The 18,317-nt window shown below is 48.7% G+C and overlaps 1 protein-coding gene across 7 annotated transcripts in view; it reads left to right on the top strand.

Moving 5' to 3' along the window:
• LOC138521088 (copine-5) overlaps positions 1-18,317 on the top strand; it is a 1,203,840-nt gene that overhangs the window by 1,107,228 nt on the left and 78,295 nt on the right. For all 7 annotated transcript variants that reach the window (XM_069633646.1, XM_069633648.1, XM_069633647.1 and 4 more), the window contains one exon: positions 2,588-2,661. In XM_069633646.1, coding sequence (XP_069489747.1) covers positions 2,588-2,661 — 74 coding nt within the window. The remainder of the gene's footprint in view (positions 1-2,587; positions 2,662-18,317) is intronic.

Raw genomic sequence — 18,317 nt, 5'->3', positions numbered from 1 at the left:
AGGCGAAAGGGGCACTGACTTCCCCATCAAATGTTTAAAAGCCTAATGGAAGGATTAACCACAAACCTGTCCTGCAAATTAAGTCAATGATTCCTGCCCAAGATGTTTCTTATTTCATCCAGCGTTTCTTTTCACTTCTGCTTGATAAAATGTTGACTTTTTCACTATGGAAAAATGAATGGGAGTAGGCTGAAAACAGTGTTTGTTTGCTTTCCGAATAACTTTTTCATTTCTTAACATATCTTTCCCATAATGTCTAGTCTGGTAGGGGAGCGGGGGTGTGGCGGGTGGGTGTCGGGGGGTGAGGGAACACACGTTTTGTTGGGAAAATTTCATCCAAATCCGTCCACCAAGTCAAAAGTTATTATCAAGTCACACACCCTAACTATGGTTCCATGTCATTTCATCGCGGGATGTTTTTTCGCAGGGTTTTTTACCGCAGATTTTTTTTTTAAAAAAACATAACACATTTTTTATTTTTTCATTTTTGTGGGGTTACCCCCCAAAACCGCCATCCACCTTTATTTTTTTTACATTCCCGAACACCCACACCCAATTTAAATAATGTTTTGAACCCTCCCCAAAAAAAAAAAATCAATGAGTTTTTTTGGCAAAATAATAACTGTAAAAAACCCAGCGGAAAAAAAATCCTGCGATGAAAGGATGTAACTATAGGATGGCTGATGCAGAAATCCATGGTGGAATTAGTAGTTTATCCAGTGGAAGGTATCTGTGGGCCACTCTAGAGGTTGTGCAAATTTCCACTGTCCAGCATTCACATATATCCACACACTGTGTACTCCCATTATAAAGGAAGAGGACTTTTCAAGGACAGTGTGCAGAAAAAGTCTTAGCTCAGTGAGAGTCTGCAGTGAAATGTAAGAGCAAAGGCTAAACTGAACATGTACATAGGAAGAAAACACCCTCTTCAGCGGGAGGTCCCTATTGTCAACTTTTCAAACTACCACAGGGCAGTACATTTAGTGCTGGATTAAGATATTTCACACTCAATAACAAAAAAAGATACATAACGTACTATGCTCAATATTGGCACACGTCGTCCTCCGAGATAGCAGAACGCAGTAGCACTTGAAAAAGAATGTTCTGGCATCATCTGGGTCCCCGGAAAGTCTATACACCATCAGTCAGAGACCATCTCCAAGCACATCACAAACTTTTAAATTGGCTTATTCCCATGAAGATTAGGATCCACAAATACACCGCCCATCACTCTCCAAAGCCCATGCTCAATAGTGCCAAAAGTTAAATTTGCTACGATGATGGGTCCTTTTCTTGTGATGATTATAGGTTAATTTCCAATACTAGAGATTGGAGGTATGCGTTTGAGGTTGGGTTAAATCTCGAGGGTCTCCCGTAGGTGTTTCCATTTTTTGCTGTGATTTTAACGAGACAGTGAACTGTTTTTTCATTGCTTATAGTTTTATGTGAAAAGCTACATGTATGTCTATGTGTGTTATACAAAAGAAGTCCTTCTGGAATTGCTGATCATAGATGTACAAAGACCTTTACAGACACACTCCCATTCCCTGGAGATGATCACTTGCATACAATGGACTTTCAAGTCTAGGCTGGAACATGCTATTGAAATGATATGATAGGTTATTTATAATACCGAGAGGTTTCTAAGCACGGACCCGGGATTCGAACCTGTGTTGCCCCGTGTTGTCTTGCTTCCAAGGGGAGCACGTTGCCGGTGAGCTATCCTCCCGGGACATTGAAATGGCAGAGTGCTGGATGAAATGTCACTCCCATCATGACTAAATGGGTTCAGTAGTACTGATTGTGTTCCCCTCAGTTGATTTGGCACTGGAATGCAGAGCCTGTCACCTCGCAGGCTGGATATGTCATTGTGTAGGTTATTCAATGCATACCCTTTGAGATCTACACATAAATAAGCTTTTATCTCTAGGGTCTGTGATGCCCAGCACAACCAAGTTTCATTACAATCATACAGACTTTGCTGATCAATCTGAATCAGAGTTGAGATGTACCAATTAGGCTGTGAGTGTCACAGTCCAGGTTGATAATGGAGAGAGTGGGCATTAACAGAATGCATAATGAAGTCATGTTCAAAATATATCTTTCATGAATAGAATCTATGTTGGAAGATGCTGTCACAACTTAGACATCCATTTCCATAGTTTTCTACAAATTGTGTTTTAAGCGTTGGATATCTTCAACAAAGAGACCCAAAATGTCCATCTCCATATTGATGTCTGTGAAATACTAACCCAACCTGCATTTGTGACAGCAGTACCCGAGTTAACGTATCAAGGACCAACTTACTGTAGTATGGGTTATATTAATTATAATAATTGGTTATTTAATATCCAGAGGTTTCTAAGCGCGGACCCGGTGATCAAACCTTTGTTGTTCTGCCTCGTCTTGCTTCCAAGACAAGTGTGTTGCCCCTGAACTATCCTCCAGAGGTTAAAGAACAGTGTACACCAGGAGTGACCTCTCCAACTCACTGTGTTCTCTGTGTGTGTTAATTGCCCCTCCCTGGAGCTCTGCAGAGGTATTGTGCAGTACGATTGACTCCTTGACTCTTTCTTCTCTTCTTCAGCCATGGTGGAACTGGATGGGGATGACATCAGGATCTCCTCGCGGGGGAAACTTGCCGAGCGCGACATTGTGCAGGTGAGTCCTTTTCCTTTAGTCAAGTAACTGAGATTGAATGTGATTAGATTTGCAAGTGCTCCTGATGGGCCACTTCTCATCCCAGTGGCCTTCTTCTCCATTACATTCCATTGATGGTAAAGACCCCACGCTCCTCACCCCCGTATTGGCCCTGAGTCGTACCACCTGAGCATTGCAATTTTTGTGCGCATGCTAAAGACTGTGGGAGTGCAGTGGGTATCATGTAAATACATTTTACCAGTGCTCAAATTTTGCAATTGTGCAAGAACAGGGTTGAGGAGTCTTTGTATCAAGAATGAAGCAGTGTGTTGTTTCCTGTGTTGCATTTGGTGCTGCATAGTGCCATTAATTGATCTCGCTTACTCGCGATCGCTGCTATCCTGGTAAATTGTTGGTGTGATATAAACTGAAGCCAGAAAGGATAACACACTCTGCAAGATTTTCATAGTCGATTGGATGGAAATTTGCATCACTCGCACTGAGAATTTTCTGCAGGCATCTGAAATTCAAAAGGGATCAAATTAGATCTTGGATTTGATTGAAGCAAAGTCCATAGTTGAGATCCTTGTAAGAAGATTCAATTCAACACTACAGCTAAGTCAATGCCTAGTCTGGGTTACTGAATGGAAACCCTTATTGATATATCTTTATGTCCAGTTCATGAGTTCTGGATGACTACCCCTATATAACACCCCTCTCTTAGAATCCCCCTGACCCCACTGAGCCAAGAAGTAGTTCTGTTTTGCAAGTTTAGAAGGTTTATTTGAGAATTTAAACAATATATATATATATATCACACTTTATAATAAATTAATATCTGATAGTACACTTAGACATATGATGTTGATCAACAATGGGTAATCTGGCACTAGCACACTTTTTTACAATCAATGGGGAGTTAGTATAGGATGGATACAGTAGCAAAACTACTTTTATGATTTCAAGGGAAAAGCAATGAGGAATAAAATGCAGTACAGAAATACTTGATATGATTTTAGCAAAAGATAAAATAATCACTTTTTCTCTGGCAATTCACCCCCCTCCCCTATGCAATGTAAGAAATGGAAGGAGATAGAAGTAACACACACAGTTCTTAGGAATGCAATCAAATATAATTCAGTTCACCCCAGCAAGCTTAGACCACAGATAGAAGTTTGAAACACATGCCCAAAATGCTTTAAAAAGGTGATGGCAATGAAGTGTGAAATATGCTGAAAATGGTTTTAATTCCCTTTAGGAGGTTCAGGGGGAGCGGTAGCTACTTGGGATAAGTTCAGGCTCACTTTAGCAATGATTCAGAGATGGTGATTAAGAGGCAAACAAATTTTTAGCAAGGAAAGCAATGACTGCTGATGGTTAGACGTGGCTGGATTTTTAACCAAATCGCAAATCGCGGTAAAATTCGTGAGTGCGTGAATCGTGATTGCGGCAAAAATATAAGGAGTAGCAAGTCTAGGCTTGTTGAAAAGCTGAGATTCGAAGCTTTCAGAGGAAAGTTAAACCAAGTTCGTAGCCCAAACGGTTCCAGAGATACGGAAGCTTTACAAAATGACAAGTGACAACTTCTAGGAGGCAGTTCTGGTTATATTAAAATAGTTTGGATTAGATTATTTTAAACTAAGAGCTTATTTCTGTCACCATCTGACCTAAGTACTCACAATATATTTTGGAAGGACTGGACCTCATCACGGATCTGATCAATCAGGCTAGCGGCACTTCACAGCGATCTGGTCTCTGGGTCTGTGGTTCTGCACGGTCTGGTCTGGCACTGGTCTGGTCTGTCCGGATACAGCGGTCTCTGCACGGCTCCTGGATCTCTGCACTGGTTCTAGCAAAAGTTCTTGGCAAGGGATTCAAGCAGCTCGCCCGGCTGTGAGTAGCTTGCAATGATTTGAGGCCTGCTGCAGAGAACTCAGCTTGTGGTTTTAGGCCTCTGATTTAGGTTCTAAAGTATAAGTTCTAGGTTCTGGAGTATGTAGCTGGAGTCAGTCTGGAACTGGTATCTTCTGGATGTTGTGTGGTCCGGCAAAACGCTCCTCAGCAACTGGATTTGAATGTCTCTACCTGTCCCAGCAGTCTCTTTTTATGTGTTTTGGAAATGGGTGTGTGCCTGGGCCTTGCTAAGCCTGCCCCTCTCTACTTGTCATTGGCCCAATTCTCCCCTCTCCCATTATTGGGGGAAGGAAAGTTGTGTCAGAGTGATGCTGTAGGTTTTATGGGTCAGAGGATCCTCCCCTGGTCAGTTTGCCCACAAATCTATATTTGATTCAAATACATCCTTCCCAGATATACAATTTGTTGAAATTACATGTGCACATTATATATTCCTTATGGTCCATGCTTGTCCGCCTCTGATCTTCCTGGGGGCTTGCATTCAGAAATGGCAACATTTTGCGCTTTTTAACTGGTTTTTCAATATCGGACACTTACCCAAAATTACACACATGTGCGCAAGGAGTGGAGAAACCAGTCTATCCACTTTCTTTAAGCTCAGCCTGTCCTCAGAGGGGGCTGCCCCTCCCCATTTTCTGCCAAGAGGAAGCCACTTTTACGAAGCCCCCAATATAACATTTGCCTGAGTCCAGGACAGGCCTTTGTTCAACTCCCTGTAGCTGCTCCACCCCTAATCTAATCAGAGAGGTGACAACTCCTTTTGGCAAGAGGAAGAGTGGCTGAGCAGGTTTTAACTCCTGTGGGGGTAGATGTCAGGCAGAATTGGAATCTCTTTAAGCCAGTTTTTAGCTACATGTAATTTTTTTGTTCCCAGTTTAAATCACTTACGATTTTTACATACACATTAAATAATTACTTCCTTCAAGTCATTTCAGAATATAGTTTTAAATTGTATCCACCTCTTAGCAAGTCTTTCCTTGGTCTGGTTTTGTTTCATTTGTTCAGTTTTACACAAAAGTCTGGTGGTATTAAAACGCCGGCTTTCTGATAGTGGTGAGTACTGGTAATGCAACCATTTTTGGGATTTAAGAAAATGAATTCTCCACAGTTCTGGGTTGCTTTTGGCAATCAGCATTGCCATTCCCAATGGTTTCAGGCTACTGTGTGGGTAGCCCAATGGTGGTTTTAGGCAGTGCCCTCCTGTGCTCACAACATAGGCAAAAATGGGTGGCAGCCTGTTCTTCATGCATTTCCCTGTGCATTTTCTGGGAGGTTCTGGCCATCATGATGTTTTCCATGCCAGTACTGCACAGTTGTCCTATTCTGGCGTACATGTGGGCTTTTTGGCCATCTTGGATTTTCTAAGCCCACAGCACCAAATGTTGCAGCATGATAACTCAAACGTGGGTCAGGACACCCAACAAGGCCCCCCCACGCGACTGCACTTTGAATTTGAGTCGATGGAGAGTCGGGTGCATAGAAGGTTTTGACCCACGCACTGGTATGTCAACATAATCTTCTTCCAATCCTGCAAATGGCACAGTTCAGCATCTTTTCCTCCATCCGGTACTGATCGATCGGTTCTCCTCGCCGGTCCTGATGGGAATATTGGGCGGTACCCCGGGCCCCTTGGGTCTCTGCTCCCGGTCTCCGGATCGTCCTCCTTGGCCAGTCTCCAGGTTTTCTTTCTCCTAGGATGACAAAGGAAAAGCGGCAATACCTATTCATGGACATTTCGCCCCCACCATTGATATAGTGGGGTGGCATATATATTTTAGAACTCAACAGATATGAACATGCACATTTTTTTAAATTAAGCGACAGGAACACATAAACTTGAGAAACACAGAATTTTTTTTTTAAACTTCTTTTTATTCATTTAGCGTGGCAGCAAAAAACAGGCGAACAACGCCAGGCAAGTACAATATGAATACAAAAATACACAGTATAGGCAAACAAGGGTTACACTGCAAAGGAAGCCATTGGGGACTTTTATAACATGAGCAGTATGTCAGAAAACTATGATGGGGGCGAGAGCTCGGGTCGGTGGGGGGAGGTAGTTGGAGGAGATGTGGCCGGTGTCGTATTCAGGTCTGACATATAAGAACGGAATCTGAGCCAGATGTTCCTAGGCCTAGAGTGGGTGGGTTGTAGGTGAGACCAGGCTTCCTCAGAGTCTGAGGCCCACGTGACCGCTCTTAGCCATTGGGCGTGCGTGGGAGGCGAGGGGCGAAGCCTGCACAATAGGATGGATCGTACAGCGAGGAGCATGCAGAGACTAGCTAGTTTTTTGGAGTCCCGGGGGAGGCCCGGAAGGTCATGGAAGAGACATACCACCGGGGAGGGGCTGGTGAGATGGTCGAGCATAGCAGACATCGTCGAGCAGACTGTCTCCCAAAACTGTGAGAGATGGGAACAGGACCAAATCATGTGGATGTAATCGGCAGAATCTATGCTGCACCTAGGGCAACTAGAGGGGTGATCACGGACATGCGGTGTAATCTGATTGGGGTGTAGTGGAATCTAGGTAGGACCTTAAACTGAATCAGTTTGAAGCGGGAGTTGAAGGACACCCGGTGTGTGCGTTCACACAGATGCGCCCAGCGCTCATCGGACATTTCGACACCAAGGTCCACCTCCCACGCCCGCCTCAATTTAGTGAATTCCGGAATAGATCTGGACTGCAGCATAGTGTATAGTCTAGATATTTTACCTCTAGTGGGTGAGGAGGAGGTGAGTTCCTCGATGAGGGGGTCGTCCGGTGGCATGGCCGGGAAGGTCGGATAGTTACGCTTGAGGATCCTGTGAAGGGATGAGTATTGGAGCCATATACACTGGCCTCTCCTTAAGGGCAGTGGGAGGTCGGGCCATTCTACAAATACACCCCGATCAAACACATCGCGCAGCAACTCGTATCCCGCCTCGGCCCAGCGTCGGACCATGGCCGGTGGCACCCGAGGGAACCCCGGCAGGAAGTTCCAGAGAGGGAGATTACCATGAAACGTGTGAGCAGTACCGGACAATTTCCATGTTTTTGACAATGCCAGGGATGTGCAGGCGACCGGGCTCTGTGAGTCCAGTGCCAGAGGGGCGGGTTGTATCACCAGTGAGCGAATGTCACGGTCACTGACCGCAAGCTTCTCAAGTCTAACATGTGGGGGGGGGGTCCGTCGTGTTGAACCAGTGGGATGTATATTGGATTTGGGATACCAGCCAGTATTTAAGAAAATCCGGGGCACCGAAGCCCCCATAAGCCATAGGGGTAGACAAGGTATCCAGTTTGAGGCGGACTGCACCCGAATGCCAGAGGAAGGAATTGGCCATGCGGGTCAGTTCCCGGAAGAAACCCACCCCTGGCCACAGGGGGATGTTGGTAAACTTGTAGAGTAACTGGGGCAACACTACCATTTTCAGTAGACCTATCCTGCCTGCGAGGGATATCGGGAGTTTGTCCCAGACTAGAACCCTAGAGGACAAATATGTGAGATACTTTTGGTAGTTCTCATTGAAAGTCAGCGCTCGATGGCGCGTTATCTCAATCCCCAGGTAGGTGAAAGTAGACTGGGCCCATGTGAACCCCTGAGTGTCCGGAGGGGGGGAGTGCATTCTGTAAGAGGGAAGAGTATAGATTTCGAGCAGTTCACCTTAAGGCCCGAGATTCGGCCAAAATGTATGACGTCTTCCAGCATTGGGGGTAAGTTGATGGAGGGAGAGCGTATAAACAGCAGAGCATCATCGGCGTATAGGGAAACTATGTCTGCCTGGCCTGCCGTACGGAGTCCTCTATGAGCATGAAATTGGCGGAGCATATCAGCGAAGGGCTCTATTGCTATGGCAAAGATCAAGGGTGAGAAGGGGGATTCCTGTCTCGTCCCCCTGGCGATTCTAAAGACGGGGGAGCAGCGGTCTCCGGTGCAGACCCTAGCCACAGGATCAGAGTAGAGCAATTTAACCCAGGAGAGAAAAGAGGGACCGAATTTACAGCTCTCGAGGACCCGCCACAAATACCTCCACGAGACCGAATCAAACGCTTTTTGCATGTCAAGTGTGGCCGCCACCGCATGTGTCTCGGGGTTTATTCTATTAATTATATTAAAGAGGCGCCTAAGGTTCAGAGAGGTAGAGCGACCAGGGATAAAGCCCCCTTGATCTGGATGGATGATGGAAGGCAAGAAGGGAGCCAACCGGAGTGCTAGTGCCATAGCATATATTTTGACATCGCAATTTATAAGTGAGAGCGGGCGGTACGAACCGCATTGTGAGGAGGGTTTGCCAGATTTAAGTAATACCGTAATTGTGGCTTCGCGAAGTGAAGGGGGAAGTACACCGGCTTCAACCGATTCCTCCCAGAGACCCATCAGGTGAGGGAGCAATAGTGATTTAAAGCGCTTATAAAATTCAGCTGGGATGCCATCCGAGCCAGGGGCCCTCCCCGAGGATAAGGAGTCAATCGCATCAGAGAGCTCCTCAAGCATAAGTGGGGAATCAAGGAAACCCGCAGCTTCCGGAGTGAGAGTCGACAAAGGAAGGGTATCGAGAAAGGAGTCAATCTCCACCGCTGGCACCTCATCAGAGTTGGAATATAGGGTTTCATAGAATGTGAAGAATTCTGTATTGATGTCCTGTGAGGTGACAGCCATGGAGCCGTCCGATCTCTCAGTCCCAAGTATATGCGGGGACCCCATCTCGTGACAAATAAGTCTTGCCAGAAATCGGCCTGGGCGTTCACCCTCCCCGTATTTTCTCGCCATGCCAGGATTATCCAGGAATTTTTGTTCGCGCTCGGCAAGGGATCGGAACGTATCCAACTCAACCCCGATGTCCGCCAGGGCTCCCGGAGTGGAGTGAAGTGAACATTTAGCCTCAATGATCGATAATTTAGATTCATTCTCGGCGAGGTCCCTGCGGATCGACCTAAGGACACCGTTCTCCTTCGACAGCGCTATCCCTCTGATGTAGACCTTGAAAGACTCCCACAGAATGGCCTGTGATGTCACCGAGCCTGTGTTTATATCGAAGAACTCCTCGATAGATAACTCGAGTTCAGAACAAAACTCCGGGTCTAGAAGGGAGAGAGGCTTCAGCCTCCAACATCGGGTGCGGCCGGGATCTGGTCCCCAGTCTATGGTGATAGTCACGGGAGAGTGGTCAGACAGGGTCCTGGGGAGAATCATTTACTGTATGACATTCTTAACTAGTGCGTTGGAGATCACCCATCTGTCAATACGGGAATAAGAATCGTGGACCGAGGAGTAGAAAGAGTAAACGCGGGAATCCGGGTAAAAGAACCTCCATGCATCAACCATGGCAAGCCGGGGCAGGGATGATAGTGCTGCGTAGGCTGCTCTAGAGGCTTGACGAGGTTTGGACCCCGATCTGTCGAGGGCCACATCGAAGATTGTATTAAAATCCCCCCCCAGAGGATGGGAACAAGGGGAAAGCCATCGAGAAGGGACGAGACCTGTACATAAAAATCCGGATCATCTATATTGGGACCGTAAATGTTCAGCAGGACGATCTCCTTATTTTGAAGCGTAGCATGAAGCAGTACATATCTGCCTTGAGGGTCTATGTGTGAAGAGATGAGGGTGAACTTGAGACTCTTATGAATGATAGTCATGACCCCACGGCTTTGGGAAGAGAAATCGGTGAAGAATCTGTGGGGACCCCATGATTTAGCAAATCTCATGCATTGTTCTGTGCGGGCATATGTCTCCTGTAAAAAAAGAACCCTGGATCCATGACGCTCAGCCTGTAGCTGTAGCTGCCTCATCTTTTTATAATTACCCAGCCCCCGAACATTCCAGCTCATAAAAGTCAGGTCACTCCCAGACATCGATACGGGGGTGAGTATATCAGAAAGAATACCAGTAACCAATGGGCCAATAAGGAAGTCCTGCAGAAACAGTCATTGAGTACCACCTCGTGGTCCGTAGTTGCTGCCAACGCCAAGCTTTTTGTAACATAACCCCCAACATGTCCCACCCCCTCTCACATCCCTCCCCCAAACAGAGGGATGACAATCCCAAAACCCCTCAACCAAAACCAAACCAAAGGCATCAGAGCCTGGGGGCCTGTGGGCCGGATTGGCCGCGTCTCTCCGGGCCGTGGCAGGTCCAAGTGACGTAAAAGGGTGCCAGTAGTAAGAGCTTGCACGTAACTTGGGCGTAGATGTTGCACATGTTGATGTGGCACCTATTCATAACAGTGAACAATCTAAACAGGTTGCAGAGTAGAAACCCAGTGTGACTCCAGCGCAGGAAGGTGGTCGGGCATGGGCCCTCCCCGAACGGGCTGAAGGGTAGCTGCAGGGCATTGAACAAGGGGGGGATCAGCCTGGGAAATGTTCGTCCAGGAACTTGCAGGCATCTTCTGGAAGAGAGAAAAAGAACACCCGGTTGGCGTGTTCTATGCGGAGCTTGGCGGGGTAGAGCATGGCGTATTTAATTGAGTGATCACGCAGCCTACACTTAACCGCCAGGAAGGTCTTGCGTTCACGCTGGACGGCCACTGAGAAGTCCGGATAAAGATGGATCCTCGCGCCATCCAGTAAGAGCTCACCCTTGAGTCTCGCGGCTCTGAGGAGGGCATCGCGGTCCCGAAAATTCAGCACCCGGGCTATGATGGGCCGAGGAGGAGCGCCAGGCTTGGGTTTAGCCGTTAGGGCTCGGTGTGCACGCTCTATGGAGAATTGCGGGAGAGTTTTTGTGAATCGAGGAGCATCAGTAGTGTGTGTTCGACGAAGTCCTCCATTGATTCATGAACCTCGTTCTCGGGGACGCCGATAATACGGAGGTTATTGCGCCTTGATCGGGATTCCAAATCTTCATTCTTCTTCTCCACGTCAAGGACTCGGTTGGAAAGAGCAGCGACTTCAGAGCGCAGGGCACCCAATGCATCATCAGTGGTGCCCACCCTCGTCTCAACCTCCGCCACCCGGCTATCCGTCCTCTCAATATGGGCTTTGATAGAGGATATAGTGCCGTTCATGTCGTCTAGTTTGGAGTGAAGTGCGGTGAAGCCCTCCCGAATAAAGTCCATCATGTTTTGAGACTCCGGGGCTGTGGCGGATGATGACGCCGTGGGAGCCTGCTCGATGGTTTCCTCTGGCGATCTCACCGGCGTCTTCGCAAACATATTGATGGAGCTCTGTTTCCTTGCGGCCCCCTTGGTCATCCTGGTGATGTTGAAGTTCCAATGGAGTAAGGGGGGAATACCAGCGGCTCAAGAAAGAGAGGTGTGGGGACCTCGGGCCGTGAGACACACAGGGCAGGATGCAGGGATGATGTGGAACAGGTAGTTCCCCGGGGGGGGGTCAGTGGCTGTGGACCCGCATATGTGTGGCCCGTTGCCGCCGACGGAGACCGCGGGGGTGTAGCCAGCCCACGGCTGTGCGGGAGGTGCAGTCCAGAGAGTTCAGATGTGGCTCAGAGGCTAAAAGTTGTGGTGTGCGGTGGCTGCCGTGTGAACCGTGATCACGGTGTGGTAGTCCAGGCGTGCCTGCAGGAGGGACAGGGGGAAGCACCAATCGGCCCCGTGTCCCACCGATGGATTGGACAGGCTGAGGCTCAAGAGCATCAATGTGGGGTGACAGACCCACCGAGACTTCACAGGCCAGGAGGCAGGTAGGTGAGATGTAGGTGGCTGGCGTGGCCCAGAGCACCCCAAGACAATTCCGGAGTGGAGAGATACCAGGGTGATGCAGCTCCAGGGTAGAGCTGGCTTCGTCGGGTACGAGTGCCGGCGGCCAAAGTGTGCCTCTATGTTACGGAGGCGGGTATACGGGTCGCGGAGCCAGGCGGCACCCCCCCTCCATGCACCATGTAATTTATTGGGCCTGGGGCCCTGCGGTGTATGTCGGCTTGGGGGGGGGTGGGGGAGCGTGGCACCAGGTGTGTTGGGGTGCGCCGCAGCTCGACCCCTCCGCCAAGTATCCTTGAGGAGGGGGAGACCCCTAGCAGCAGGCAAACAGGATCGTGAACCAGGAAGGGCCGGGCCGTAGCAGCGCCGGGGTGCCCTCCGAGGCGGCGCCGAGTCGTGCCGCAGCAGTATATGCCATCCCTCTGCGGCTGGAGAAGATCAGGGCTCCGGAGGAGGCCTCCCCGAGCTGCGAGCCTCGGCAGGGGTGGGTGGGGGCGCGGGGGAGCACGGCACCAGGTGTGATGGGGTGCGCCGCAGCTCGACCCTTCCGCCAGGTGTCCGTGAGGGGGGGGACCCCCAGCAGCCAGCAAGCAGGATCCCAAATCCGGAAGAGTCGCCCTGCAGCCACGGCCGTGTATGACGCCCCTGCGCGGCTGGTGAACGCCGGATCAGGGCTCCGGGAGAGGCCTTCCCGAGGAACGAGCCTCGGCAGGGGTGGGTGGGGGCCCACACCAGAGCGAGTAGTGGCGCTGGCGAGCCGGGAGGTCCGGCGCGTTCCACAACTGGAGCAGGGTACTGGCGCGAAGCCGCCTCGCTGGTGGGGGAGGGGCGGAGAGACATCGGGATCTTAGGGCTCCCGGCCCCGTTTCGTGTCGGGATTCGGGCCGAGTGTAGCCCGGATCAGCAGCTGTGGAGTCGTGCCCTTCGAGGTCGGGTATCGATGCAGAAAGGTGCCGCAAATCGGATTCTGTGACCTGCCAGCCGCGGAGTGTCACAATCAAGCGGCCATCTTGTTCGGCGCTCAACAGCGCCCCCGAGAAACACAGAATTTGATAGGCTATATGTAGGATATTTTAGGGTTGGAATTGAATTACTCTGGAGCGGTACCCTCTGGGATTACAGAGGACTCCTCCAGTTGCTGCAAAGTGTGCCTGGGATGGCAACACTTCAACTGGTTTATGTGGACCCACTTGTCTTCCTCCTCTGCCAAACCGCCTTCGGGGATGCGGATCTTGTAGGCCACAGGGGAGATCTTGTCTATAATCTCAAAGGGTCCCTTCCATGTAGGCAAGAATTTTCGCTGTTTGGCCTGGTTCCTTTGTAAATTGTATAGATAGGCCCGATCACCCACCTTATATTCCTTTCGGGTAGTTTTTAAATCATAGTGGGTCTTCATGCTTTCGGCTGATCTTTCTAGATTCCGCTGAGCATAGGCAAAAGCATGCTGAAGGTGTTTCCTTAAATTCTCCACATACTCATGAGTTGTGGAGGCATTTATCAACGTTTGCTCTTGGGTTCTGTAGAGCAAATGCTGGGGAAGCACCATCTTGCGTCCAGTCATCAACTCAAATGGTGACATTTTGGTTGCAGATGAAGGGATAGATCTGATGGCCATTAGGACCAGAGGTAATCGGATATCCCAACTTGGCCCAGAATCTGCCATAAACTTCTTTAATATGCTCACAATGGTTCGGTTATATCTCTCTACTGCCCCAGAAGAAGCTGGCTGGGAAGCAATATGTAACTTCCTTTTGACCCCCAGTATCTCCCACATCTTTGCCATTACTTCACTGGTGAAGTGGCTACCCCTGTCTGACTCAATCCTTTGAGGTAGACCAAAACGGGAAAAGATGTGGTTAATCATCAGGGCAGCTGCTGTTTCTGCCTTGCAGTTTGGGGCTGGGAGACATTCCACCCACTTGGTAAACAAGCATGTAACGGTCAACATGTACTTGTTTCCTCTAGATGAGCGAATCACAGGGCCTACAAAGTCCATTTGCAAATCTGACCATGGCAGTGTCATCCCCCTCTTTTGGAGAGGCGCACGGTGTGTGAGGGATGATGGCTGAAATTGTGCGCACACAAGACACCCCTTCAAGTATTGGTCGAGGTCCTGCCCCATGTGTGGCCAGTATGCAACCTCTCTTAAGATTTCCAGTGTTGTGTGAAACCCCCTATGACCGGCGGTGGCCGCATCATGGGCGTGACTTAACATCAGGCTTCGGAATGAGGTAGGAACCACCCACTGATCGTGGCCAGCTTTGGATTTCCTTACCAACAAACCGTCTTGGATTCTGAACATTTTTGGACATTTCATCAACACTCTTAGGTCCTCTTTCCCATTGTAATCGGTATCCGTCAGGGGAAAGTTCTCAGGGTCCTCAAGGTGTTGGTAAAACTTACCAATAATTGGATCCCCCTTCTGAGCTGTAATTAAATCAGCATCAGGGGTCTCCTTACTCCATTGTGCAGTTGAAAGATCATTGTGAGCACTTGTCTGGGACCTAGTGATAGCGGTGACCTTGATTTCCCCCAACAGGGACTCTATTTCGATTAGATCCCCTTGGATGGCCCCGGTTTTGGCCAGCTGATCAGCTAAGTCATTTCCAGTTTTGTCTGGTCCCTCTACTTTGGAATGACCCTTGATCTTCTTCCAGTAGGAGGTCATCCCATTCGAGGTGACCAGATCATAAATGTTTTGGATTAACTTCCCATGTTTCAAGGGTTTGTTATAAGCGCATAACATGCCTCTGGTTTTCCAGTTGACAGGTGCTCCACGAACCCGTTCCGTACATAATCCGAATCTGTGATTATGACCAGTTCGTGGAGTTGATGCTAGACAGCAGTGAGGATGGCCTGATGCACAGCCATCAATTCTGCCACCTGACTACTTCGGGGACCAATTTTGTATCCAGCGGAGGGTTCTGGAAACTCCTTCACCCAGGCATTCCCTACGACGGCCACCAGTTCATTTTCCCCATTGTTGTCAACATGGTACGAGCATCCATCCACATAAACAGTGGGCATTCCCTCACACTTGTCCTCTTCAAAGACTTTGTGTGGGGAATTAAGGTATGCCTCCGTGTTGTCCTTGATTTTTAGACTTTCGTACTCGAGACAGTTTTCTCTGGCACAATCATGCAAGTCAGCCAGACCTTGAGCGAGGGGACTCTTCTTGTTTTGGCCATATCTGACCTCCACAGGAAAGCCTTGCATTGACAGAATCCAGGAAGTAATTCGGGAATTACTGACATTTCCGGCCCGGATTCTGTCACTTTGGAGATATTGCAGAGGCTGCTGTGGAGTCTCCACTATGATGTGTTCCCCATGGATAAACGGGCGGTAATTCTTCAATGCCCACACCGTTGCCAGGAGTGCCTTCTCACAATCGTTGAATTTTTCCTCCACAGAGGATAAAGTTTTGCTCGCATAGGAGATTACTTTATTGACCTTGTCATGCTTTTGGTATAATACTGCCGTCAAGAACGTATTAGAGAACCCCGTCTCCAGGAAGAACTCCTTGTTTCTGATAGGGTAAGCTAGGCAAGGCGCTTGTGAGAGGCTTCTTTTGAGTTGTCTTACCGCCTCGGCTTGTTCTGGACCCCATTCCCACTTGACCCCCCCCTTCAGGAGATGAATCAGGGGTCTGGTGATCTCTGCGTAGCCCTCAAAGAACTTTCTGCTGTAATTAGTCAGTCCAAGGAGGCTCCTTAGTTCCCGCAGAGTTGTGGGGTCTTTCAGTTTCTGAAGTGCTTCCACTTTCTTTTCCTGGGGACAGAGACCCTGAGGAGTAATCTCATGCCCCAAGAAATTAACACGGGTTCTACACCACTGTGCTTTCTGAAAGGAAAGTTTTGCTCCGGCGGCCCTCAACTGGGTCAGAACATAATGGATCTCCGCTATGTGTTCCTCCACAGATGAACTTTTGATGAGGACATCATCTACATAAGCCAGGTTACCCCTTGTACCCAGGTCGGGCATGGCCTTGTGTAGGAAAATGTTGAATTCATTGTCGGAGTTGAGGTATCGGAAGGGAGTCCGGGTCCATGTGTACTGCTGGCCCCCAAAGGTAAAAGCGAGCTTGTATTGGTCCTCCCTACTGACAGGCACAGTCCAGTCTCCATTGGTCAGGTCTATTGCAGTGAATACCTGTGACCCCTGGATCTGGGCCAGCCCTTGGTCAATGTAGGGCAGAGGCCATCGGGAAGTATGGACCCGTTTGTTGAGCTCCCTAAGGTCGGCGCAGAGTCTCCACTGGCCGTTTGGCTTCAATATTCCCAGCACCGGATTATTGAAAGTGCTGTGGACTGGACGGATTATTCCCCGGGACTCAAGGTTCTTAATTATTTCAGTAAGGGACTCCATGGATGCGAGAGTCAAGCGATATTGCTTCACAAACACTGGAGTCAGGCCAGGGTCCGTGGGGATTGTTGTTGTGTGGATGTCGGTGCGGCCACAGTCATATGTGTCTACCGCAAAGAGATCTTGGAAATCCAAGAAAACTTGTTTCAACTTTTGCTTTTGTTCCAGAGTCACACAGGCATCAGCTAGGTTGACCCTCTCTTCCAACATCTGTCTGAAGCCTGGAAAGACTTCTGGTTTGGCTATCTCAGCGGCTTCCTCCAGCTGGGTGGAGAAGTCCCTGGTCAGAGTGCTGATTTGGACTGGAGGCTTCAGGTGGGAAAGGCAGCCCTCATGGACCTGGAAAATCACCTCATCCCTCCTGAAGTCACAAGTCACATCTTCCTTACCGTAAGGGCAAGCAGTGTACACCAGGAAGTTCCCCTCATGCCGAGTGAAGATCCTGTCTGGTGTTGTTTTGTCATCACTGTCACTGTCAAAACAGTCCTTGGGGATTGGTCCTAACAGTTCATTTCCTAGATCAATGGAGAAATGTCGGTCATCAATCGCTATTCCAATAATGGTGCCTGCGGCTAGAGTAATACTCTTTAAGTCGCTGTTATCCACCTCTATTAGAATGGTGTCATGTTCTATGTTGACTAATGGAGTTGGGTTTACCCCCAACCCTTGCTGTTGGAGAGAAGCGTTTAGATGTATGTAAGCATCAGGGTTTTTCAAATGTTGTCCTCTTTTAACTTTCACTTCCAGGGAGAATTGTCGGGTCCTTTCTGGGATGGTGACTTCCTCTTTGATCTGAATTTCAACTGCATGAGGTAGCAATTGAGCTGACCTAAATGCTTTTTCTGGACCATCAAAGCCCATGGGATTATCCGCTAATCGGGACCAAGCTTTGAAGTTTATTAGGTCCAAACTAATGGCAAAGCGATTAAGAATGTCACTGCCTAAGTAAAAGGCGGCAGTGACGTCTTGCACGACCCAACAATTATGGACTATGCTCTTGTTGCCAATGGAGATTTTGAGCATACACCTGCTTGGCAGGAGATGTTTGGAATTAGGTGCTTCCAGGTCCATTTCCCATTTGTCTATCAGTTTGAATGTGGGAATGGCTGGATCTTTTGGGAGTTGGCGGAACATGGCTTTGCTGATGAAGCTCTTACGGTTGTTCAAGCACACTCGAGCGAGAACAGAGTCCTTCCCATCATTTAACTGAACAGGGATGAACAACTGCTCTCCAATTTGCTGAATATCAGCCAGGCTCTGAGCTGATTTCACATCTTTCTGGACTATGGGAGTGGGAGTTTCTGATTGTGGATTGGTGAAGAATTTCAGAGTGTTTCCTTCCAGTGTGGAATACCACCTTAAACTGGAAGGAAGGTTGATTTTCAGAAATATAGAGGACCCCCCATCACCAGTCTGTTGTCCTACTGCTATTACTGTCACGTCTGGAGTTTGGTTGTTCTGGAAGTGAAATTCTACTTGGTCAGATGTTTGTTCAACCATGTGGCAGGTGCCGTTTAAACTAACATGGTTGACACTCTGTTTTAATTTTATTGGTCGGCTAGTCTGGGTCCAGAGGACCTTGTTTACACAATCTATTAGGGGTGACAACCTTCTCAGGAGGTCATTCCCTAGTAAACAAGGGGTGCCCTCTGGAGTCACTACTATGACCGGGTGTTTCACCTTGTGTCGCCCAATTTTGATGTCAAATCTGCAGTGCCCTCGACAGGAATTTCCTTCCCGTCAAAGTTCTGCAGTTGTCC

Source organism: Ambystoma mexicanum, chromosome 13, assembly GCF_040938575.1.
Source record: "Ambystoma mexicanum isolate Mex_15411 chromosome 13, UKY_AmexF1_1, whole genome shotgun sequence".
Taxonomy (NCBI): Eukaryota; Metazoa; Chordata; class Amphibia; order Caudata; family Ambystomatidae; genus Ambystoma; species Ambystoma mexicanum.
The sequence above is the reverse complement of the archived record's forward strand: the minus strand, read 5'-3'. Positions and strand labels throughout refer to the sequence as shown.